Source organism: Ostrea edulis, chromosome 1 (assembly GCF_947568905.1).
Source record: "Ostrea edulis chromosome 1, xbOstEdul1.1, whole genome shotgun sequence".
Classification (NCBI taxonomy): domain Eukaryota; kingdom Metazoa; phylum Mollusca; class Bivalvia; order Ostreida; family Ostreidae; genus Ostrea; species Ostrea edulis.
In genome coordinates, this window is record NC_079164.1 from 48,665,640 (window position 1) to 48,691,691 (window position 26,052).

The window sequence follows — 26,052 nt, forward strand, 5'->3', positions numbered from 1 at the left end:
GTGTTACAGAACGGTAGAGAAAAAATATAAATAAATTACACAACAACAAATATGTTCATATGGATTAATCAAAACTGAATAAAAGTTACTAAAGGAATATCTCCATATAGTATACAGTAGTATGATTAATATGCATTTTCTTATAAAGGTACATGTATTAAGAGACTATTATTTCATTTCCAGTCTTTCTTTTACAACAATTTTGTATTCGGAAGGAATTTCTACACCAAATCCCATCATTTTATACTCTAGGTTTGGTTTGATTCCGTCTGGGAGTCGAATTTCAAATCGTTGAAGAAGATTTGCACACATCAATAGGAGTTCCGGTTTAGCGACTGTTTCCCCCAAACAAACTCGGCGGCCTGCTGAGAAAGGAAGCCAACTCTTTGGTGTGATGGATTTCATTTTACCATTTTCATCAAGGTACCGATACGGATCAAATTTTTCGGAGTCTTTCCAATACTTCGGGTCATGGTGAAGCGCCCAGTAGTTGATTACAATTGTAGTACCCTTAGGAATGTCGTATCCTCCTGTTGTAATTATAAAACACAAATTAATTTATTTATTTTAATCCCTACCATTCGGTTAGTAGTGTAAATCAATTTGGAATTCTCAAAAATTCCAAATGAAATAGTAAATTTGAAATCACAAAACTTTCCCAGAATGAACTACATCAAAGCATTCCACTTTTTAACACCATATGACACGATGAATTAAAGACTATGCTTTTTGACATCATATGAAGCTTCAATAAAAATAAATATATTCATATCTTTTGACCAGTAATCCAAAAATTACTTTGTTAAAACTCTTCTGATTCTAAGCACATGTACTCTGTAGATATATTGAAAATACTGGAGTTTCTCATTGACAATACCATGCAGCTTTTAGAGATCATATCATGTCTTCCAATAGTCTGTTGGAATACCTGTGTGCACATATTTATTAGTTGACATGTTTTGAGTTTTTGCGAGACAAAATTTATTCATAGACTTCTAGATGAGAAGAAATATCTTGCTGAGGTCTTCAACTCAACATTTAGATATATCGACAACGTTTTCTCTACTAACATTAATCGGTTTTATTCATATATCGATTCGATATAATTATCCTAATGAACTTGAAATAAATGACACCACATAGTTTTCCACAGCCGTTTCATATTTGAATATACCGGTACGTAAGAACTGGTTCTGCGTCTGGTCAGTTTCTAAATCCAGGCAGGCTACTGACAAATAAGCTGATGTTACAGGAGTTTCAACAGTATCGTTTAAAGTCAACATTTCGCAAATGTTATGGTAGTTATAACAATCTAATTTACCAATACAACCTTTAATTGGGTCAAATGTTGTCTGCCATGCTTCATACCAATTGTTCAGCCGTTATTTGCGTACTGATGTTTATTACTCCGTTTACCAGATCGAGATATAGGACTCGGGGCGGGTTTGACCGGTCGAAAGGGGATGCTTATTCCTCCCAAGCACCTGATCCCATCTCTGATCCAGGGGTCCGTGTTCGCCCTACTCTTAATTTTGTATTCTTCATAGGAGTTATGAGATTGATAACTGTTCATTATCTTCACTTTTCACGTTAATGACATAATAACAGCTCAACTTTATGACAAACAGAATGAGTTCAGCTTCTCCATCATCAACTCCCCAAATATCTACTTAATATATCCCTCTATCGCCTGTATATGGTGTTTATGTCTCCCCTCTGATTAGAACATATCTGCGTATGTCCAATTTTTAAACTGAGACAGGTTACCGAGAATAAGTCGATAATACAATGGTTTTAACACTCTCCTTCAAAGTTAGCATTTCGCGGATTGTATGGTCCTTATAATGATCTATTTGCAAATACAGCCTGTCCCTAGCTGTGAAAGGTGAAGATAACGAACAGTGATCAATCTCATAACTCCTATAAGCAATACAAAATAGAGAGTTGGGCAAACACGGACCCCTGGATATACCAAAGGTAGGATCAGGTGCCTAGGAGGAGTAAGCATACCCTGTCGACCGGTCACACCTGCCGTGAGCCCTATATCTTGATCAGGTAAACGGAGTTATCTGTCTGATGTGATTCATACCAAGTGCTAGGTCGTTTTTATGCCCCCGAGATCGAAGATCGGGGGTATATTGTTTTTGTCCTGTTTGTCATTCTGTAATGATGTCTAAAACTTTAACCTTGCTATTAACTTTTGAACAGTAAGTGCTAGAGCTTTGATATTTCACATGAGTATTCCCTGTGACAAGACCTTTCTGTGGGTACTAAACTTGTTGACGTTGGCATTTGACCTACTTTTAAAAAAAAAAGACATTGGTCATAACTTCTAAATGGTTAATATTAGAGCTTTCATATTGCACATGAGCATTTCTTGTCACAAGATTTTTCAACTGGTACCAAGATATTTGTCCCTGTGACCTTGGCCATCTTTGGAATTGGCCATTATCGGGCGCATTTGTGTTTCACAAACACATCTTGTTTCAAACAGAGTTTAACTACGGTTTATTCCTGATCAAGATGTACGGCTCACGGTTGGTGTGACCGGTCAACAATGGGTGCTTACTCCTCCTAGGCAGCTGCTCCCACCCCATGTGTTTCCAGGGGCACAGGTGTACCCTGCTTTCAATTTGTATTTTTGTTACATGAGATTCATCATTGTTCGCTATCGTCAACTTTTTCAAGCTATAGATTCTGATGAAATATCAGAATCTGAAAGGTTATTCACAATCTTGATAATCTTAACTACAAAAACGAAATTTGTAATTTCAATATTCGGTGATATCTATTTTCCCTGATAAATAGAGCTTTTTACTTTTACACACCGATTTGTGAATCACAGATGGCCATGTGTGGTATACCGATTCCAAAAACACACCCGAGCCTCATAGATTCAAACAAGCAAGCCTCTGTGAAGTCCAGGTTTTTACGGTGCTTCATTGATGGACGTCCCGAATCTAAAATTCATTGAAATAAATGTAATTCATGACACTAATATACAAATATTCCTTCTGAAAACTGGATGTTTGCTATTCTTTGTTCCTGTATTCTTTTCAGGTCATAGAGGCAAAGAGTACAGTTTATTCTTACCGACTACTCTGTCAATTTCCATCTGGCATTGGGTCTGTATGTCGGGATGCTTGGTCATAAAATATACAAACCAGTCCATGGTATATCTAGTAGTGATCACCCCGCCTATTAAGAGAAGAATAAAAACTAATCATAAAAGTTTTCCAGATACAGTTAACAAATGATCAACCTATAGGCCACAGAGCACTCGGATCACCTCGGTCAATTCCATCTAGATGTAGAGTACCGGAATCTGCCAAGTTTGCCGAATGGGCCACAGAGCTCACCTGATTTTCTTACTGAAGAATTAAAAGACCGAATCTGCGCTACTTGGCGCTACCTAATGTGTGATCGTTTGAAACAATGTCAGCCTCCTAGGCTGAGAAGAGCTGTTTAACAAGGAGCCCTTTCCAAAATATTCCTACATACCCAATTTCCATTCAAGCATTATGTTTGCTAAAGTAAGAAAAGAAAAAAGAAGAAAACAGCTGACGTTGTATCCGTATACATTTATCGGTTATGTTTTGTGGTGAAACATAAAGCGGTTCGTGGACTTTTGGTTGAAAACACTGAAGTTGACGTCGATCGTACAAGATTGTATCTTGTTTAACGTTCCTCTCGAGAATTTTTCACTCATATGGAGGTCGATCATACAAGATACACACTGCATTTGAAATATTTCATGAAGCACAAAGATTCCAATTAACTCTTAAACAAATATAACTGCCCTAAGTGAAGAAATATTTAATATAAAGCGCAGAGTAAGTCACTATATATGGATACCCACTCCCGCCCTTACCCGAAGTTGAACTCATGACCTGCGGAAACAAATCTAACAGCGTGTGACCAGTGCGGTAGACCGCTCGATCATCTAGGCAAGTCAAAAACATGCTTTCATTTTGTTTCTCGAAAAGCTCCTTCTTTTAGTTAAAGTATTGTTCTTAATGATATCAATAAGAATGCTTGTTTGGTTGATAATTTAAAGTCAAAAAGCTTTCTGAGAAGCCAAATGCATGTTTACTAAAAACAAATTTCAAATTTTCCGATTTTGGATTTTTTTCTACTGCTAACAGAGATAAGAACATTAACCGCATAATTCAAACCCGGGACAAGGAACATGCGAAAATAGATTAACAACGAGTAAGTGTTGATTTCCTGCGACATTAATGTTAAATTTGTGGAAATAACTTGTCTGTTAAGTAAATCCAGGAATATTTGAGTTGAAACTTCGATTGAAGTGTAAACCGTCACGGGTTCCGGCATTTAAACGTTTTCCAAAATCAAAACATGAAGGTTTGCGAAGAGAAGTGGATGTAGGCTATGCCTGTCCACCTATCTAAAGAGAATACCTTAACCCTCAGATGCTTACTTTGAACAGAAAGACTTATATCACATAAAAAAACCTCTGTATTTCTGGAGAGGTTATATCCATAATTGTATTCTCTATTAATGACAACTGCAATCCCTTTATGCTCACTGACCTGTATCACTTGTGACTTCTATGCTTGAACATATACATGTAACTTCTAATGAATAAGAGAAACTCAGATGTAAGCCAAATGTGTGTCTCTTACCAAAAAATATGTCTGAAACAGTCTGAATCAAGTGTGTATCGTCCAACTTCTCCAGGACAGCCTCATCCCCCTCATTCTCTGCTTCGTGTCTGGCGATTAGCATACTGTCTATAAAATCTCTATTTACACCTATCAAAGATTAGTAAAATATTTTGTCAATATATCTATTAACAAAAGAGATTCTTCATACAGTTGAATGAGGAAAATGTTTGTCGCCCCCGAAAATATACGACAAAAATACTCGTATGACGTCTGTGGGCTTCTTTTCGTAAGAAATATTCAAAAGAGAAACTAAAATAAAAACCATATTTGAAAACTTTCAAATATCAAAACCTGGCTCAAATGTATCCATGTGTTGTTTGAATTTAGTCCGTAGGATTTTCAAGATCTGATCCGTCGTATCTCTAAAGCTCCTCCAGCCAGCTGTGGTGTATATGTCTTTTAGATATGGAACAACATCTTCCAGTAATCCAACTGTGAGACACCGGTTCAAATCCTCACCCAATTCAAGCAATTTCTTCACTTCTGGGTCATCAATAGGCCGTCTGTTCATCAACAAAGTGAAATGTACAACTTCATGTGCTATACAATGTATGTACACCGTAATTGTCGGAGTATTCTGTCACACCGTAAGGCCTAACGATTTCAAAATCTTATACTAAACTTAGACTGATAAATATTGGATTATCATTTATTTGAAATATAAAAAGTAAGAACTAGAAACAGGTTTACTTTTCCCCAAAGCAAATAGTATATAGTTGATGAAAAATCATTAAATCCACATAATCTTTGAAGATAAATGGATCTTTCTGCTCTGTCATTTTATTCAGGAACTTATTCATGTTGTCCTGTATCATGTTGTCAAGTAGATCTCCTTGTAAATAACGTCTGAAATACAAAATGAAATGACACGAATATTTTCTTCTCAACGTTGTTTTAGTGCTCGTTATCATAGTGTTCAGGAACTAGTCGCACATTCAGCGTTAGTTAAATATATATATATGCATAATCACATATTCCCGTCATTTGAATCTATGGTCAAGCATGAGTAACACTTTAAATCTTTGATAAAACTTGCATGACGTTGGTTATCATAACTCTTTTGTGATGTGATGCAGAATTCCTAAGAAAATATCCTTTGACTTACATTATTTCACTTCGTGATGAAGCCTGGGTGTCATTTTGCAATATCTTGATAAAGTGTGTAAATTCCGATAACATTATTATAAATATGTTATTTATATTTTATTGAGTTTTGCAATAAACAATTTATTATTTCAATGCACTATGCATATGGGTCTTTCGATGTTTATCACTGGTGGTACCCTCCCTGGTTTTTTCGTATTCATGGATCATTCACTTACAGTTAATACAAGTTGAAGTCTCCTGATTGTCAAGTTCAGCGGTGAGTCAGAATGGTGGGTGGTTTGTTTTACGTCTCATCGAGAATTTTTCACTAATTTTAAGTCGTCACAAGCTATAGGTAAAGTAAAAAATTTAGACCTATGCCTAACGTTCAGGGCCGTATCAGGGTGGAACCCAACGTGATAAAAAAAAGACCATTACTTAGCTGAAACGAATTTTGACGAGATATAATTGACCCAATGATTGGTAGTATTGTAGAGTGTATAGCTGTCTCTATGGAAAACCGCATTGTTGTTTTAAATATATGTGTACATTTCTTCTTTCCTTAATTGTAATCATTGTAATATAGTTGGGGTATTACTACAAATGGAGGCTCTTTTCCCAACAACTCAAATCAGAAAAATCGCTTATTAATGTTAGAGACGTCAAACACTATATGCAGATTTTAAGTTGTAGTTAAAAAGCGAATACCATGCAAAAAGTATCTTTCTTGTCTTACAGAGAATGCATTTTTTATTGGCCTTCAACAATAGTAAAACTTTTATCGTAGCCACATTCCTGAACATCGAACTGAGCATCTAAGGTTAAGGTTGTGATCATCTTATCTGTGACAGTTTTATTCTATTTTTAGTAATTCGTTCTACATGTAAATCATCAACAAAACATGTCGTGTTTGCAAGCGCTTCTAAACATTTCATCACATCAACAAATTGGTTTGTTTTGCTATGGAGAAGTACATGTATATATCCAAACGATAGTAAACGAAAAGGAATATCGGTCCAAAAGTGTAATTAGTTTTCGCTCCATTATCTATAATTGGTACCGTATATCATCTATCTAAACAGATGATCCATTTAGTATAAATATCAGTTCAGAATGTGGCCCAATGTCTAGGTTTTAAGACTCACCTAAGTGCTTTCCCTGCTATTTTTCTGTGCAATTTCCATGTTGGTGAATAATTACCAAATACTATGTCTTTGCCTCCCTCGGTAAACGCATAATCTGAATGCACAATTTTTACACAAAAATGAAAATATATGTAATATCTCTGTTTCGAAATTATGATAAATGATGGATCCTATTTTTACCCGTTTCGAATTTTGCTCTTCCAGCAAAATCTGCTTTCTTTTCCACCAAAGCCTCAAGTACGGCGTCTATATCATTCAGAACAATCCATGTCTTAGGACCTGTGTAATAGAATGGTATCAAAAGATGCTGAGTATATGGAAGATAGATGTGTTCCTGTCATACATTTTTTCAAACAATATAATCGTAATCTTTTTTTTTTTTTTTTTTTTTTTTTTAGAAAACAACCCCACACTATCAAATGCTTTCAAACTCATAAACTGTTTACGGAATATAAAGAAAACTAACCAAAATACAGCCGTACAATTGGACCATACTTCTTGGAGAGCTCGACAAGTTTTTTGTGAACTTCAAGAGAGTTATAGACTGAAATATAAAGAGTAAAGACAATTTCTTTAAAGTCCTTTTAATAAACCAGACTCGAACTTTAGTAAGCGCGAGAAAGTGGGATTTTTTTCGCATAAATTTATTCTTTATTCCACTAAAATTAATTTTACTTCAGCATGAATAAACAGTTACACTAGATATCAGAATTGCTACCCATGATTAAGAAGTTTTTACCTTTGTTTGTTTCTATTACGTCATTCGGAGAATTTTTCCTTCATACATGTATCAAGACATCCCCAGATTTAGGTGAAGTGCCATGAATTGAGTACCTACATGTATGAGTGATTCAGGGACGCCATGAATTGAGTACCTATGAGTAAGGCTCAAACCAATAACTCCCGATCATGAAACGATCTATTCACTGATCCAGCGCAATTGATCTATTGTAGAATATTTATACTTATACTAACAACTCAACTGTATGACAAACGGGATGATTTCAGCTTCTCCATCGTCAACTTCCCACATTTATGTAGCAATATTCCATTATCACCTGCATATGGTGTTTATATATCTCAACTGATTCGATATTCAAGAGCTTGTTCTGGGTATAGTCAGTTTTTAAATCGAGGTAAGCTACTGATAAACAAGTTGATAGTACAGGGATTTCAACAGTCTCAATTGAAGTCAGCATTTCGCAAATTCTATGGTCGTTATAACGATCTAGTTCGTCAATACAACCTCGCATTGGGTCAAATGCTGTCTGACATGTTTCATACCGATTGTTAAGCCGTTCTTGGCACACTGATTTTGACTGCGGATAACTCCGTTTACCTGATCAGGATATGGGGCTCACGGCGGGTGTGACCGGTCAACAGGGGATGCTTACTCCTCCTAGGCACCTGATCCCACCTCTGGTGTGTCCAGGGGTCCGTGTTTGCCCAACTATCTATTTTGTATTGCTTATAGGAGTTATGAGATTGATCACTGTTCGTTATCTTCACCTTGCATATTCATTCTTTCCCCCTTAAAATTGTTAGCAATTCAATCCGAATGCTATTTTCTCATGTACTTTCATTTTTGCGCAGAGAATTTTGAAGTGCTACCAACCGGAACGTCACAATAAAATATTTTAGTCTCTGAAAAGCCACCGAAATGTTTATTTCCGGTGCTGGTTTGGGAAGGGGAGCAGGGAGAGTACTTTCATCCCTTGGAAACGTAGACAGATCAATCTGAAGTCAAATTTTTGTCAGACTTCTGATATAAAAATTCATGATGACACCATTTCTTTTATTTTCTAAACATTCGAAATGGATGTTTTCTTCATTTCCACTTGGAGACCGTTAAATGACATAATCATTCGGTGACTTTTTAGTGGTCATTCAGAAAACTGAAATTGATTTTAGCCAAGTGTGAAAGCATACCTTTATAATGTCCAATAAGTGGTATGCACCATGGTCCAGGTGGCAGACGATACCGCAGTCGTCTGATGACATAATACACCAGAAGGCCTATACTTAGTCCCGCTAACACAGTTTGGACATTAAGATACACGTCAGTCATGATGTCGAGTCTCTCCAATTCATTCTGAATAAAGAAAAATGGTCTTCAAAAGATCTGAGTTATGAGAATTGATTTGACACATTTGTTAGTGATATATATTTTAAAATGGGTCTGTATTTCTTTGTAAAGTGAATAAAGTTTCAAAAGTTAAAATATGAGGAACGCAATGCATAACAATAAGCACATTATAACGTCACTCATAGGAGAACAGTTACACGTACATTTACCAATTTATACCTTGTATATGGACTTCTGTTGTTTAGTTCAGTGCAAGATAATGACTAAAGCATGTGAACTATGATAAATTTTTCTTTCACACTAAATCAATATCACTGCGGTATAGATAGATTTTGACTGCGGATAACTCCGTTTACCTGATCATGATATAGGGCTCACGGCGGGTGTGACCGGTCAACAGGGGATGCTTACTCCTCCTGGACACCTGATCCCACCTCTGGTGTGTCCAGGGGTCCGTGTTTGCCCAACTATCTATTTTGTATTGCTTATAGGAGTTATGAGATTGATCACTGTTCGTTATCTTCACCTTGCATAGAGGGAATCTTTTTAATTCAGCATGTGCAACAACATTTGGAGTGGTTTTTGAATCACTCAAAGAAGTTGCTAACATATTTGTCAACCCCTTTCAATGTACTATATCCTTGATTAAGACTACTGAACATTAAGTGGCAAGAAATGAAATATACAGCACTTGTGGTTTCCATCCGTTACAGTCAAAACATGTGACGTCACAATGCTATAGGCAGATGCTAACACCAGCGCGGAATGAAAATATCTACATGCATCGCCGCACGGACGGGAAAATTTTTTTCAGTGCGGAGTTTGAAAACATAGGATTGAAATTCAAATATCTAAGTTGATTTTCAATCCATATAATTTTACACTTATAAACGAATTATAATTTTAAACAAATGTATAAACGAGTTAGCATTCACCCATTCAAACGAAAAATATGAGACGGTCTATACTCGGGGAGAAATTATATTAAAGAAGAATATTCATCTAATGACTTTAAATCATTAATTATAACATGGCTTATAGAGATTAAGCAAATGCTAATAAGGGTTCAATTCATGAAGTATTTTTTTTTTTTTTTTAAAAACTCCCATGGGAATCCGGATTAGAATAGGTTCTCAGTATCCCTTGCTTGTCGTAAAAGGCGACTACATGGGACGGTGCGTCGAATCAGACCGCAAAAACCGGGGCCCCTGTGTCACAGCAGGTGTGGCACGATAAAGATTCCTCACTGCTCAATAACCATAAGCACCGAGCATAGACCTAAAATTTTGAAGCCCTACATCGGTAATGGTGACGGCTCCATATGAGAGAAAAATTCTCGAGAGGGACGTTAAAATATATCCACGCGTAAGCAATTTTTTTCAGCAATGATTGCTACCTTCATCACCCGATGAAACAACAAAGAAAGACATTTTATTGTTTATATTTATATTTGTATGTATTATTTAAAAATACACAATATAAACAAGAATTAAGATCTAAAATATCATATGGTTGACCCATCTGTTACGTTAAATGGAACAGCCAAAGCGCCCTTTGACCTTGATGACACTCCATATTTGGTAATGATTTGACAGACATGTGGTACTAGAAAACCGGATCGAACTAGTTTACAACAAACGTGTATTTATTGCATGATGAAAACAATGTCAATTTCAAAAGAAATATAAGAGAAAAGATTCAGTGTATGCAAATATAATGTAATGAATGCAATAAGGTGAGATGAAATTAAGAATGTCATATACATTATAACAAAAGATGTAAGAATGAAGCAAGACGAAGGCAAATAGAAAATTGAAATATGATAATGTGACATGAAAGTAAGAATGTCATGTTGCAAATAGGAATTTAGAATTAAGAATGGAAATTAAAATGTTAAAAGGTAACATGGAATTAAAAATGTCATTAAGTAAAATCAAAGTTAGGATTAAGAATATAAGAAGGATGAATGGAATTAAGGCGGCAATTCCCTTCCATACTTAGGAAAAATTATTTTCTTGGGTGAATGAATTTCTATGAAAAGTGAAGATAACGAAAATTGATCAATTTCATAAATCCCAAAAAGAATACAAAATTAAGAATAGAGCAAACACGAACCCTGGACACGCCAGAGTTTGGGTGCCTAGGAGGAGTAAGCATCCCCTATTTATATTCCCAGTACTATCATGCAATAAATGTATATTGTCATATCTTCCATCGGTGATGGTTGCTTTTGACGGATGCACAGTTTTTCTGTGGTATGCATGATTCAAGAGTAGCTACGTACATGGCTCTTTGTACTAAGCTTACTAGTATTAATTTAGATATACAGTTTTAAGTTATTCATTAGACGTCGAAATATATACGACTTAAATATGAAGTATATAATAGTGATATAACACTTACACATTATTATCAGTCTGCTAATCATACACATTCATCGCAATAATGCACGGATGATGAAAACAAACTGGGACATTAGGTTAAAAAAATCTAGTGCATTGACCTACGTGCACGGCGATAATAATTTATGGCTATTCGTTCACAGTTATAGACATTGGGTGAAATTGTACCTTTAATGAATGGTCATGTAATAGTCACTGCACAATTACAAAGAGGCCGACGCTGCCATTGAGCAACATTGATTCATTTGCATTAACATAGTGTGAGATACACTTGTGTCTTTCATCCTCTCCGCCCTCTTTCTTTCAGATTGCGTACAGTATATACTCCATATATGTGATTTCTACATCTTTGTGGCTTTCTAGTTTGCTTCGACCAATGCACAACCCCAACCGTAGACGAAAATAAAAAGAAACTATTTCATTTTGTTTACTTGGTTGCACGTCCAGTAAACATGTCAAAATATTTAATACACGCGGAATAAATCATTTTACAGTTATTTAATGATAGAATGGAATAAGCAAAGAGGGTCAACTGTCAAAGTCACATCATGCAAAATCTAGAAGCATACGCCTACTACCTTTGAAACATGGCATGGCCACCAAGGAAACGCATCAAATGCGGACAGCTCTTCGTCTGATATGACTGTGATAGATCGGTGATGTGCACTTACCAAAAATAGTATTCCCTTTATCTGATACATTCCTCACAATGAAATGATAAACTGCATTTATATTCCGTATTGTCACTCCTTTACACAGAAGGCAATACACGTATAATCCGTTACTAATATGCGTTTTCAATGAGGGGGACTATCAAAGTAGAACATTTTCTCCGTAGAGTGCATGGATGTCTGTGTAATTCTTGGAGTTTAGCTACAAACACTGTACCTGTGGTAAATCTGCATATACTTATATAAGTCTGAGAGGCGTATGAACACTCTCGAGCATGGCGTCTACATCTCGACACCACGAGTGCAGAATAAAAACAAAGTTTGTTGCCAGTTCCCGTCTCAAACAACGGAAATGCACCTCATCCAATGCCTAGGGAAGTTGATCTTACCTCTAATGTGGTCAATATTACCAACCAAACACAAGAAATTAATTCGAATGCGGATTTTTTCAACAATTCTTCGTTCAGTAATTGTACTTTCAATTTCTCTAAGTGACAACATTGCCGACTGGCACCGGTTCACTATCTTTTAGCGATTATACCTACGATGTTTACAGTCATGTGAACTGTTTAAACTTCAGATAGTAAAACTTTGTTAATAATTTGAGGTTTATGATATTTAATTTTTTTAGGCATCGAGCACCTATTTTCTTTTAAGATATGACATCACCTGTGCTGTTATATGGTTGTTCCGTTAATCGCTAATTACTCAAAGGATTGGGCGCGAAATTTAATATACAGATAAAAAATGCACACATTGAAAATGTTCTTTTAAAAAAATGTAGACATAAGCAATAAATTATTATTTTTCATTTAACGGGCGTTATTTATTTTGTATGCACACACCGTTGCAATTATGAGAATACATCTTTAAAAAAAATATCGAGTCAAGAGTACTACATACGCCCGTCGGACAGTGCTGAATTGATACCACACACATATTCTGAATAGAAAAGGCTTAAAGTAGGTCATGGTCCGTGTTTGCCCTAATTTTGTATTCTTTATGGGATTCATGAGATTGATCACTGTTCGATATGTTCGCATTTACATTGTACACGAGGACAATTATACACAAATACAAAACAATACACATATACATGTAACACACATCAATGCACATACGCACACTAAATGTGCTGTACACACAAGAATTACTGACATATAAAACAAAACACTTAAATAAAGTCATGCTTACCTGTTGCTTACTTGTGCTAAATCTTTCACCGTGTCAGTCTGGTCTATGGTATGCCTTCTCTGAAAAGATAAAACACGGTTGCAAATAGCTTATCTAAAATAAATACATGTATATTGCATAAACAACAAGTTAAGAACAAAGTGCGGCCTTGATCTATTTCACTGCATACTAATGTTACACGGAATGCGTCAGTTAGGAATGAATGATTCGTATTCTTGAAGTAATCACTTACATATGTACATGTAGTGCTGACGTTTCAGAACAAAAAAAGTGTATGATTTGATTGCATTGAATAGATTAAAGTTTACTTGTTTTTATTACTACATATATTATTAAAAAAATTTGGTCACAGAAATCGCAATAAATTTGCCAAAGTTTACATAGAGTTTTATGTAGGGAATATGATAGTGTACAATATATTCTCATATTGAAGTGCTGTGTTTGTTCGCGTTTAGTGTGAAGTGTGGTGCCACATTTATGTAGGGAATATGATAGTGTACAATATATTCTCATATTGAAGTGCTGTGTTTGTTCGCGTTTAGTGTGAAGTGAGGTGCCACATTTATGTAGGGAATATCATAGTGTACAATATATTCTCATATTGAAGTGCTGTGTTTGTTCGCGTTTAGTGTGAAGTGAGGTGCCACATTTAGCCTATACATGGCGTTTACCGCCATCGCAGTAAGAATCAAACCCGGATCTCCCGGTTGTAAAGCGATTGTCCTTATGACGGCAAAGGCCACCATGACCAATTATATACGGTAACATACCATCACCTACTTCATAGTATACCAGCACCTTATCATATATTTCTGTAACATACCATCACCTACTTCATAGTATACCAGCACCTTATCATATATTTCTGTAACATACCATCACCTACTTCATAGTATACCAGCACCTTATCATATATTTCTGTAACATACCATCACCTACTTCATAGTATACCAGCACCTTATCATATATTTCTGTAACATACCATCACCTAATTCATAGTATACCAGCACCTTATCATATATTTCTGTAACATACCATCACCTAATTCATAGTATACCAGCACCTTATCATATATTTCTGTAACATACCATCACCTAATTCATAGTATACCAGCACCTTATCATATATTTCTGTAACATACCATCACCTAATTATACTTTCATTGTACACCAACACCTTAGCATGTATTTCTCGGAAACTAATCATTGGATGATATTATTTTGTCTACAGTGTTTTGCAAGCAGGGAGGATGTTATTGTAACAGGAACTGTCAGATTACACTTCATGGCAGTTATAACTTGTAAAACAATATCACTGTCGACAATGATTGTCTCTTTCTAGTGTCATATGATAGACAGCGGCAAGATGACAAAAGTGCTACATTTTCCATTTCTTTACACCTACAATTATAAACATTTGTGTATATTGTACATAAAATGAATTACAATTAATTCAATTTGAATTTTACTGCAAATCTCAATGTTACAAAATTTAGAGAAATAAAAACCTATCGAACATGTTATTCCGCATAATTTCCCGGTTTAATTCAACAGGTGCGTTGCATTTAAGCTTCTAGTAAGTTACCTTTTGAAATACATTATCTATGAATTACTAATGACAACTTGTTTGGTTAAATTCAAAACTGTAGCGTATATCAATGCTTATTAATCGGCTTGGGGATATAAAGTTTAACGTTGTTGTATCCAATGTTAGTCATCAAATGCTTTTACACTGGGTGTTATACACTGTCTACACTGTCGACGATGAGAGCGTGAGTTGACATTTATTATTTTGATAATTAATAGGACATACATACAGTGTACAAAATTGTAAATGCATATACGTTAAGGAGGCTAAGACATATTCTTCAAAATTCCTTGAATTAGCAGAAATGCCTGATATAAGCATAGATTAAGATTGTTTGTAAAATACAACATCACAATCAAATTTACTAATATCATTGCATATTAGTGTATTGCACATCAGGTTAACATGAAAACATAGCAAAAACAACTTTAAATAAAATATAAAGTCGAAAAGGGCAAAACAAAAACCCCTCGTAAAAATGATATTATATAAATAAAATGCAACTAACAAAACTTAATAGAAATATAGAAAAGTATCTCAATCTTCAGTGAATACATAGTTCACTAAAATGCCAAAATTGAATATATTTTTTTTAAAATGTAGCCATGAGATATTTTTCAACTTTTATCACAATAATGATATATATAATGTATAGATAAAGCATAGTGGAAAAAGAATCCTGCAGGTAAATTATTAATAAAGTAAAAATTTTTGCTTAAATATCTTACGTGTATCATACAATGTAACAATTGTTAGGCCGTTCTTTGAATACTGATTTTGACTACGGATTACTTCGTTTACCTGATCAATATAAAGGGATGACGGTGGATGGTACCGGTCGACAGGGGATGCTTACTCCTCTTAGGCGCCTGATTCACCCCTGGTGTGTCCAGGGATCTAAGTTTGTCCTACTCTTAATTTTGTATTCTTTGTGGGAATGATGAGATTGATCAGTGTTCGTTATCTTCATCTCTTCATTATGAAGTACAAAGGGAAAAACCATGATGTACATTTCTCAAATGAATCTGCAGACTAGTAAGTTGTCGGGATTCTAAACATTGGTGCTGATGACTTATTACTTCTAGAGCAGTGTAAGCATGATCTTGAGACGAGATAGATAAACAATCCACGTTGTTGATGTTCACATCTACATATGAATATTTCGTCTGTCTTTCATTTACAAAACGCCAGTTCTTGTCTCTGGTTTTCTGACTTTATCTTTATATACTACTCAAAATTTGATAAGGATCACTAGGTTATATGTGTGTAATTTACCACTAACATAACAAAAGACATAAATTTGACTCAGAAACGTGTTTACTCATGTTATGAATGAAAATTCATGAACGGCATGAACTTTTATCAATACGGAATGCTTGAAATCTGATAACAACACCAAAAGGTTCACAGCAAACCAGAGAAAGAATTACATAGTTTTTGGGGATAGTCCATCATTACACTTAGTCGATGAAGTGTCAATACCGGGTATGGCCTCCCCTTGTATCAATGACGGCTTGACAACGTCGAGCCATGCTGTCAATAAGCACCCGGATGTTTCCAATGGGAAGGTTGTTCCACTCTTCCACGAGGGCGTTTCTGAGCTCTGCCAAAGTCGTGGGTTGTGTTCTACGGAGTGAAAGGGCAACCTGCAGCATGTTCCATACATGCTCAATCGGGTTCAAGTCCGGCGAGCGTGCTGGCCAGTCCATACGGACAATTGTCTCCTGCTGAAGGCACCCTGGCGCGATGAGGACGGGCGTTATCATCCATCAGGATGAACTCAAGGCCAACAGCACCAGCGTAGGGTCTGACGTAAACATCGAGGATCTCATCCCGGTACCGCACCCCCGTCATTGTTCCTCTCTCCAGGACATGAAGATCTGTTCTTCCATCCCTGCTGATTCCACCCCAGACCATGATGGAACCACCACCATAACGGTCATGTTCACTGATGTTGGCATCATGGAAACGTTCACGTTGTCGTCGCCACACTCGGTGCCTCCTGTCACGTTGTCGTCGCCACACTCGGTGCCTCCTGTCTGTAAAGTCCAAACAATACCTGGACTCATCGGTGAACAGAACTTGAACCCAATCGTTCTGTGTCCAAGTGACATGATCTTCAGCCCAGTCCAATCGCTCCCGCCGGTGTCGACAGTCAGAGGGACTCGAACACATGCCCTTCTCGAATTGAGACCTGCATTGTGAAGCCGATTCCGTATCGTCTGAGTGGACACATTCACCCCGAAGCGTTCAGGAGGTCGTTACGTAGGCTGGTTGCTGTCCAGAAGGGATGGTGTCGTGCCTGAAGAGCCACAAAATGGTCTTGGCGTTGGGTTGTCGACCTCTGACGACCACCCCCTATGTCGGTGTACTGCTGTACCAAAAGTTTGCTGTCGGTTCCAGGCCCTGTTTACAACGCTCTGGCTGACGTTTAGTGCATTTGCAACGTCACATTGTGAATAGCCAGCGTCAAGCATTCCAATACATCTGTCCAGTTGTTCTGTCGTCAGGCGACGCCTTACACGTTGAGGGGGCATTGTGTTGATAAACCTAGTGTAAACACGCAAGTGAGTTTGGAATTTTAGAAAGAATCAGACACCGATGCCTGAGTGAAAATCGTGCAATGGTAGCAAAAGCATAAACTGTGATGAGAAACGCATTTCCCATGGCATGAAATGCACGTGCAAGTTTGTTGATGACGTTTTTGATTTCATTTGGACACAATATTGCCAGTTATGCAGCTATTAATTTTTTAAACAGAAAAATATCCATGATCCTTATCAAATTTTGAGTAGTATATTATTGTTGTTATTAGAAATCATGATAAATAGGCATACTAAGAGCAATAACTCTTCCGAGACACATAGAGGAGTTACACAATTTTAAAATGATTGTTTTTGACTACAGATACATGTAATAACGCTCTAGAATGGTTACGATCCCCAAGATCCTCTTAAAATGAAATAAACATTTTGTATTAATATAATGCAGCATTCTTCTTTTAGTGCCACTAGCTGGTATGTAAGACCATACATGTATATATGTGTTATAGCAGATATCAATTAAGGCAAATCAGATATTCGGACACTTCAGTTAATCGGACGATTTAACAGCGAACCAAAGCATTCGGATAAATGAGGCTCCATTTTCCCCATAATGCTTAGCAAACGAAGGCCAGGACTGTGCTCTTTTATGACTTCTTACAGTAGAGGCCTGAGAGTACTGGAATTCGCCAGCTGTAACAACCTCATGTTGGCAAATACATTCGGCCCACACAAACCATCCAAAAGATGGACCTGGACTAGCCCAAATGGAGACTATCGCAATCAGATAGACTACATTATGGTGAAGAGACGCTTCCAGTCCAGTGTGAACATCACAAGAACTCGCAGTTTTCCAGGAGCAGACATCGGAAGCAACCATGAACTCGTGATGATGACCTTCAAACTCCACCCGAAGAAGGCCATGAAACAAGGACAGACAAGTCTCAAGTTTGATCTCGAGAAACTGATGGACCCAAAGGTTCTAGAAACCTTTCAAGCTATGGTCGGGGGGAAGTTTGCACCATTGGCCCTCCTCGATGCTGACGACACAGATATGAACTCATTGACTACATGTAACACCTTCAATGTAGCAGTAACCGAACCTCTAGTGAGATATTTGGCAAACATCGTACGATAAGGAAGCCATGGGTTACAGCTTACATCCTTCACCTGAGTGACAAACGGAGATAAATGAATAAGAAAAGTGATTCAGATGGAGCATAGCAGTACTGGGCTGTTAACCAACAAGTTAAGAAAAGCATGAAAATGTCGAAGGAGAACTGGATAGAGGAACAATGCTAGGATTTAGAAGGAAACCCGGAGAACAACAGCAAGAAAGCATACCAACTAACGAAAGACTTAACCTGCCCATTACAAAACAGGGACGCAGTAATACCATCCAAGACAAAGCTGGAAACTTTCTGACAGAAGATCAGGACATTTTACAGAGCTGGACTGAGTACTGCTCCGAGCTATACAGTTACAGAGCCACAGAAGACCCAAGTGTATTACATGTACCTCCTGCAACCAACAACGACAATCACCCCATCCTTCGAGAAGAAGTGGAATCAGCAGTGAGATCGCTGAAGAAGGCGGAAATTAGCAAGAGTGAAAAATATACCATCCGAAATAGTCAAGACAGGAGGAGAAGCAATGAACAGTGCCTTACTGATCATCTGCAATACGATCCGGCAAACAGGAATATGACCAACACCATGGACACATCCCTGACCATCACACTCCACAAAAAAGGCACCGTACAACAGTGCCAGAATTACCGCACCATCAGCCTTATTAGCCATCCAAGCACAGCCATGCTGGAAATACAGCAGAATATGTTGAAGCCACAAGCAGAGAATATCATTGCTGAAGAATAATGTAAAACTTATACGGTACCAATTTTGATGCACCAGATGCGCATTTCGACAAATAATGTCTCTTCAGTGATGCTCAAGCCAAAATATTGGAAATCTGAAATAACAATAAACTTGTAAGACCTAAAAAGAAAACCAAAGTGCCAAAGACTAGTCAAATTCATCTAACGATCAGAGCTATGCATGAGGGAGATAATCCTTAATTTTGAAATGAATTTCTAAATTTTTATCACGGCAATAAAATATGCATCTGTATTTTCAAGCTAGGAACGAAGTACTTAGTTACTGGGCCGTAGAGACCCTCCGGGACTAACAGTCCACCAGGGGTGTTGCTAAAACGCGGAACGGAAAATGAAACGGAATACGGAACGGAACGAAAAATATTATATGCTATAATGTTATGAGGAGGTCAGCATTTTGCAAAATAAAGGGTTTATCATGAACAAGGGAAGCAGAAATTACAGAGAGAGTGGGGAAGTCACCCACAGAATCCACCGTTTCATATACATGTACTTCATACTAATGCATAAGGCCAAAGACAAAAATTGTTGAGTTTCCGCTAACGTTCCAGAAAAAAAATAGGGTAGGTAGGTAGGAAATAATTGTTTTTTATTTTTTCAGAGTATGCGAAAACATTGTGAACTCTAACAAGTTTACCTTACACCTAATAATAAATCATGACCTAATATTTCTATAACTATAAATGTTCTATTGAATTTTATACTTTTAAAATAAAGTTGTGCTTAAATTGGATTGCAAGTAAACTTTCAATTATCATATTTCACCTGTTATTGGTTGAGGATTATGTCCAGATGTTTTATAAGAAACAATATTTTTCAATAAAACATATAAGGTAACTCCTTTATGACACTATGCTATATATGTACTTACCAGATCAGACTGTCACTGTCATTTTTGGTACAGGGTCCGGGTCCCATTAGATTGGGAAAATTATCGACATTTTGGGTAAAATTGGGAAATTTTACATTTATACAATGATTTAAAAAAAACTATTAAAACATAAATTTTATTGATTGTTCTAGGGTAAAGACAAAAACAACAGAGTACGTTCAATTAGGTTTTGTTTTTCGATTGATCACCTGACTGCCAATCTAAAAAGAGTAGAGGTTATGATAATTCTATCCTTCTGTGATTTAAAATAGTCAATGGACTTTGATAATTGGTTATGATTGAGTTAAATCTCTGGACCTTTAGAGCAAATTCTTATCATGCCCTCCAGACTTTTGACTGACTAAGTGCTGATCTAAAAGGTACATCTGTTTTCAGTTTATGATCAGTATATTTTTTTTTACGTTAAAGGGAGATAACTCGCGTTTGTTGATGGCATTAATCATCTACAGGTGAGACCGCGGCGAGGACAGCGGAACTGCGGGGGAGCGCGGGATATGCAGGGTTACCTGAGATATACCGCGGGGGGAACGCGGAAAATACCGGATCCGCGTTGGCCGTACTGTATGCAGAGTGTTCATTAGCGTTACTATCGGCATCCTGAGTTTCCTCAATACCTGGCTCGGTAATTGGGTCTGCACGTGTTGTACTCGCAAGCGCTGTTGAATCACTGCTTTCATTTTCAGTTGCCTGTGTAACTATTGGTTTACTTTGACTAGTTTTGCTTATGTTTTTAAAAATGTCGCGTATTTTCTTACATGATTTACTTGCTTTCGAGTCGATTCTTTTGACGTGGTATTTCTAGTTGTGCGACCCATTTTTAAATGTGATATATTGTAGAAGTCATAGCAATACTACTATTGGATGTTTGACGGGAAAATAATGTGATGGTGTGGAAAAAAATATTAAATCATCACCATAATATCAACATCATTAACATATTTCAAGTTTATTAATACATTTCTGAATGTACATATACAATCTAAATTGTACAAGGGTAGGAAGACAGTCTGGACAGACCCCACTTATCCTAATGGGACCCAACTCTTTTCCAGCTAAATTTTTTACCGGACAAACATTTTTTATTTCAAAAATAGTCTGAACATTTTTTTCCATATACAGTGTATGCCCTCTCGGCTCTAACCAGCCATCAACAACTCGGATGTGTTCACTGCTTTATGTGTAAACCTTTTCAGTGTTTTCAGTTAGAACTGCAGCAGAAACCATGGATGTGCATACAAATTTGACAGACTGGACATTCAAGTACACTATATAATGTCTGCATCATGACCTCCATATAAAACTAGGGTCCCCGTGTATATACAGTAACGCCCACTGAAGCGATAGCATCAGACAGTGGCTATAAATAGCCACCGTCTAAAACACCTTAGGAGTTGGCAATTTTAACAAAAGAAACTCTTTTATGGAAAGATGACACTTGGCAAAGTCTCTCAACCGTCTGTGAACTTCAATTGTCAAATCACCTTTGTGTGAGGCACACATGGATGTACTAGGTCAACCATCATACCATGCTTTTAGTTACAAACATTATCAATGTTGTTTAAACGCTTGACGCATTTCGACAATAATGTCTCTTCAGTGATGCTCAAGCCGAAATATTGGAAATCTGAAATAACAATAAACTTGTAAGAGCTAAAAAGAAAAACAGAGTGCCAAAGACTGGAGTCAAATTCGTCTAAGGATCAGAGCTATGAATGAGGGAGATAATCCTTAATTTTGAAATGAATTTCTAAATTTGATCACGGCAATTAAATATACATCCGTATTTTCAAGCTATTAACGAAGTACTTAGCTACTGGGCCGTAGCGACCCTTGGGGACTAACAGTCCACCAGCAGAGGCCTCGACCCAGGGGTCGTAATTTAAAACTTATACGGTACTAATTCTGATGCACCAGATGCGCAGGCTTTAGAACAGGGCGCAGCAGAAAAGGGTGCAGCACAGCAGAGCAAATCTCCAACCTCAGGATACTGTGTGAAAGGTACCTCCAACACCAACAGGGCCTCTACCACGTCTTTGTTGACTTTAAGAATGCGTTCGACAGAATATGACATGCAGCGTTCTGGGCCACCATGAGGCTGTACAACATCAATGCTAACCTTATAAGAGTCATCAAACACCTCTTTGACAAGGCGACAGGTGCAGTCTAATTCAACAACAGCATTAGGTCCTGGTTCAGTACTACAGTATGAGTGAGGCAAGGATGTCTGCTTTCCCATACCTTATTCAACATCTTTTTGGTGAGGATCATGGCTGACGTACTAGAAGGTCGCAGTGTAACAGTCAGCATTGGTGGCAGAACAATCACAAACTTACGTTTTGCCGATGGTATAGACGGTCTTGCAGGAGAAGAACTTGTAAACCTTGTAGAACTCTTGGATAAAACATCTACAGTCCATGGGATGCAGATCAGTGCAGAAAAGACCAAACTGATGACAAACAACACCATAGGCATCAGACCTGACATCAGAGTGAGCGGTGAGAGGCTGGACACTGTCAACAGCTTCAAATAGAATATATGAATTAGCGACGAAGGGTCCAAACCTGAAATACTCGCCAGAATGCCCAAACCACCACAGTGCTCACCAAACTCAAGACTGTCTGGAAGGACAGGAACATTACACTCAGCTCAAAGATCAGACTGATGCGCTCCTTGGTCATATCCATATTCTTGTACGCCTTTAAATCATGGATCCTAACAGCAGACACAGAAAGAAGGGTACAGGCCTTTGAGATGAGATGCTCTCGCAGACTTCTCTGCATTTCCTACAAAGATCATATCACAAATTAAGAAGCCAGGAACAGGATCAGACAAGCTAATGGGTCCTATGAAGACCTCTTGACCACAGTAAAAAACCCGCAAAATAAAGTTGCATGGGCACGTCTCACGATGATCAGAACTTGCCTAGACGATCCTACAAGGCACAGTACAGGGAGGGAGAAGGCAGGTGAAGAGATGGGAGGACAACATCCCAGTGCAGCCCCGCCGTCATAAAACATACTTAAGTTTGGGAATATTCTCAAGTCTGAGAATATTCTCAACTCCCTCATTCTCAGACTCAGTGGCCGTCATAAAAAAGTTGAGCACAAAAAAAATTCTCAAAGTCAGTTTTATTCTCAAATATTTGAGTCTACAAAAATGCAGACTTAAGAATATTCTCAAGGATTAAAAATGGCTGTCATGGTAAGGCGTCAAAGTCGTCGTAGGCAGAATCTGCCGGTTGTAAGGCGCTCCCGTGTATTTTGGGACCTCAGTAATCCCTTAGAGAGTTTAAAAGAGGAAGAGATCTTCCAGAGATACCGTTTCACGCCAGCAAATATATATTTCATTATTGATGGAATCGGCGAGAGACTTCAATCAGACACTGCCAGAAATCGAGCTATTACCCCACTTATCAAAGTCTTGTTGTTTTTACGTTTCGTGGCTACAGGAGCACACCTGTGTTTTATTGGAGACAGTTTAAATGTTTCTGAGTGCAGCGCTGGAAGGGCAGTTAAATCTGTTGTCAAGGCCATTATTGATGTTTTTATCAATTTGATAAAATTCCCCGTCGATTAAATGGCTACCAAAGTCAAGGAGGGTTTCAGGAGAATTGCAGGTAAGGTAGCAGGGGACAGTTTCGCACTATAGGCCCGGTCAACTTTTTCAAAAAATGGAATTACCCCGTATTTGAAGTGATATTACATGTGTAAAAATGTATACAATAATTTTAGGATGCATGTCAAATGTAGCTGAGTGCTTAGTAAAAATGTTGATATACAACATGTAGGTGTCACCATGATTCCTAGCATATAGATGGGTGCAAATACGAAACTAAGACACGTGGTCAGTTGCTGAAGAAATTCCGGTGAAAACATGCAGGGTCTAGCAAAAGGTCTGTAGCTGTGAGGGAAGGTGGGTGGCCCCATATGAGAGGTAGATTTTTGAGAAGGGCAGATAGGGTTCTTGATTGTGCACAGTGTCTAAATCCCCATGTTTGGTACTGTGATGGTGTGGGGGTGGTGCGGATTAGCCCAAATGAGGGAAAATCAAAGCAAAAAAGGGGAACCTGCTCAGAGCATGTTTTGTGCACCAGCACCAGTATTTATAGATTACATGTAATTTAGGGTCATAATTTATTAACTGCAATAATGTAGCCCTATCCATTTTTTTTTATTCTGACGTTTTCGGGATAGGGCTACAATTCCATAGGATCTCCGTAATGGTGCAAAATAATTTTATGAATAACCGATAATAAACTCTGTGTATTAGTCCCAAATGTTGTTTACACCAAAAGGAGTACCAACTTTGTGCTCGGGCATGTCTAATAAAGGTGTTTTTCATTAAATATAATGTACAGCATGCAAAATTCTTCGTCTGCTCCGCCATGCTTGTTATCGCGAGATCTCGTAGGTGGATCTAATGAAAAGCCTAATCATTGACAATCAGCGCGAAAATGTAGTTACTCGAGCCACTTCGACAAAGAAAGGAAAATCATATTGTTGCAGAAAGAATTTACACTCTGTTGTTCGGTTTTTAACTTGATATTAAATTCAAACCTTTTCAATACCGACGAAATAGCTTTCGCCTCCATACTTGTCCATTGATGTAAATACTACCTTATATGGCATATGCAAATGACTTGACAACCGGAAGTTGAAACTTCAGTACATCAAACATGGCGCACAAATATGAATCGAGAAATTGGAATTTATCGAAATTGTTGAAAACGGTAGAATAGAGCCTCACAAATCTAAAGTTACAGGTTGTAAATTTATATAATGACTAAGAAACATAGAATATCATTTTATTTACGTAAAGAAAGTCAGGAAATGTTTATAATGAGCGCAAATGTTGCGGGAGTGAATCACTCCCGCATTTGCACCATTACGGAGATCCTAAGGAGTTGTAGCCCTCTCCCTAAAAAAAAAAAAAAAAAAAAAAAAAAAAATCAGAGAGGGCTACATTATTGCAGCTAATAATTTATTAACTACACTAATATGAAATACAAGTATTGACATAAAATGGAAATATGATTTTTCATTAGTCTGTCATAATCTGACTTTGGTGTATACCCCCTATCCACATGTTTCAAAACCAAAGAAACTGTCCCCTGCCACCTAAATCGCCTAAAAATTTGAAAATGAAAATGAAACTAGGCCTACAGATCGTTTCAAATTGTGTATGGTATAATGACCAATTCATACGGAATATACTGAGTTAAATGCATAATATAGACCTTATAAAACCTACACGGTCCATAGAGTAATGGTAATTAACGCTAAATACACACGGGACATGTTTTCTTACTTACTTCACTTTCGCTACAAACAGATATGAAGAGTTCCGCTAAGGGCCACAACTGCACACTGTCATTGCAGAGGTGGATCCAAAATAATGTAATGTTATAATTTATACCCGGTATATGGGATTTAAATTGTATGAACAAGTAACCATACTGAAAATGAAATATCATATTTGAAAGTATTTCACCCCAGTAGGATGTATAATTATGGAAAATTAAATGCATATGTTTCACTAGAAATATTAATGATCAATATATGTTTTAAAACTTTAAATATTAAAATTTGTTTTAAAAATAAAATATCACAAATTACGCAGTCATATGATTTTGTTGACCACAACCTGTCCCACATCTTTTCAATTTCACTTAATTTCCTCAAACCATAATAGAATGGTACATGATCAGTGTTTAAATGGTTTACCTTAAAAGTTCATGATATTAAAATGCTTGGATTCATGCAAAAGTTTTATTTATAGGGTACTATACTCTTATGTTGGATAAAGCGCATACACAATGTTATTGTTTTTAAAGTTAATTGTACTGATTATTGCATGAAAAGTGA

The 26,052-nt window shown here is 37.1% G+C and overlaps 2 protein-coding genes across 7 annotated transcripts; one reads left to right on the forward strand and one right to left on the reverse strand.

Annotated features, from left to right (window-relative positions):
- Positions 1-50: 50 nt before the first annotated feature.
- On the reverse strand, positions 51-22,966 carry LOC125651742 (steroid 17-alpha-hydroxylase/17,20 lyase-like). Of its 6 annotated transcripts, XM_048880508.2 has the most exons (15): positions 22,792-22,966; positions 22,522-22,708; positions 21,670-21,812; positions 19,299-19,373; positions 13,273-13,331; positions 8,849-9,011; positions 7,386-7,463; positions 7,100-7,198; positions 6,920-7,013; positions 5,379-5,534; positions 4,980-5,191; positions 4,647-4,775; positions 3,094-3,198; positions 2,829-2,960; positions 51-530 (listed from the first exon to the last, which is right to left on the reverse strand). In XM_048880508.2, exons 6-15 carry the CDS (start codon positions 8,985-8,987, stop codon positions 169-171), a joined length of 1,506 nt encoding a protein of 501 aa, XP_048736465.1. In that variant the 5' UTR covers positions 8,988-9,011; positions 13,273-13,331; positions 19,299-19,373; positions 21,670-21,812; positions 22,522-22,708; positions 22,792-22,966; the 3' UTR covers positions 51-168. The 6 variants fall into 6 exon arrangements, with proteins under 6 accessions (XP_048736465.1, XP_048736472.1, XP_048736479.1 ...); XM_048880515.2 differs by lacking the exons at positions 19,299-19,373; positions 21,670-21,812; positions 22,522-22,708; positions 22,792-22,966 and having other exon boundaries at positions 13,273-13,410; XM_048880522.2 differs by lacking the exons at positions 19,299-19,373; positions 21,670-21,812; positions 22,522-22,708; positions 22,792-22,966 and having other exon boundaries at positions 13,284-13,335.
- On the forward strand, positions 18,698-19,279 carry LOC125646944 (uncharacterized). The gene has a single exon (XM_048873640.1). It carries the CDS (start codon positions 18,698-18,700, stop codon positions 19,277-19,279), a length of 582 nt encoding a protein of 193 aa, XP_048729597.1.
- Positions 22,967-26,052: the final 3,086 nt, after the last annotated feature.

Bases quoted from the DNA above. Each gene is read 5' to 3' on its own strand.
- LOC125651742 (XM_048880492.2), bottom strand. From the start codon at position 12,108: ATGTATCAGATAAAGGGAATACTATTTTTGGTAAGTGCACATCACCGA. The intron at 7,014-7,099 runs GTAAAAATAGGA...TTGTGCATTCAG, and splicing joins AAGAGCAAAATTCGAAACGG to ATTATGCGTTTACCGAGGGA. The intron at 531-2,828 runs GTGTGTAAAAGT...TAATTACAACAG, and splicing joins CATCTGTGATTCACAAATCG to GAGGATACGACATTCCTAAG.
- LOC125646944 (XM_048873640.1), top strand. From the start codon at position 18,698: ATGCTAGGATTTAGAAGGAAACCCGGAGAACAACAGCAAGAAAGCATA.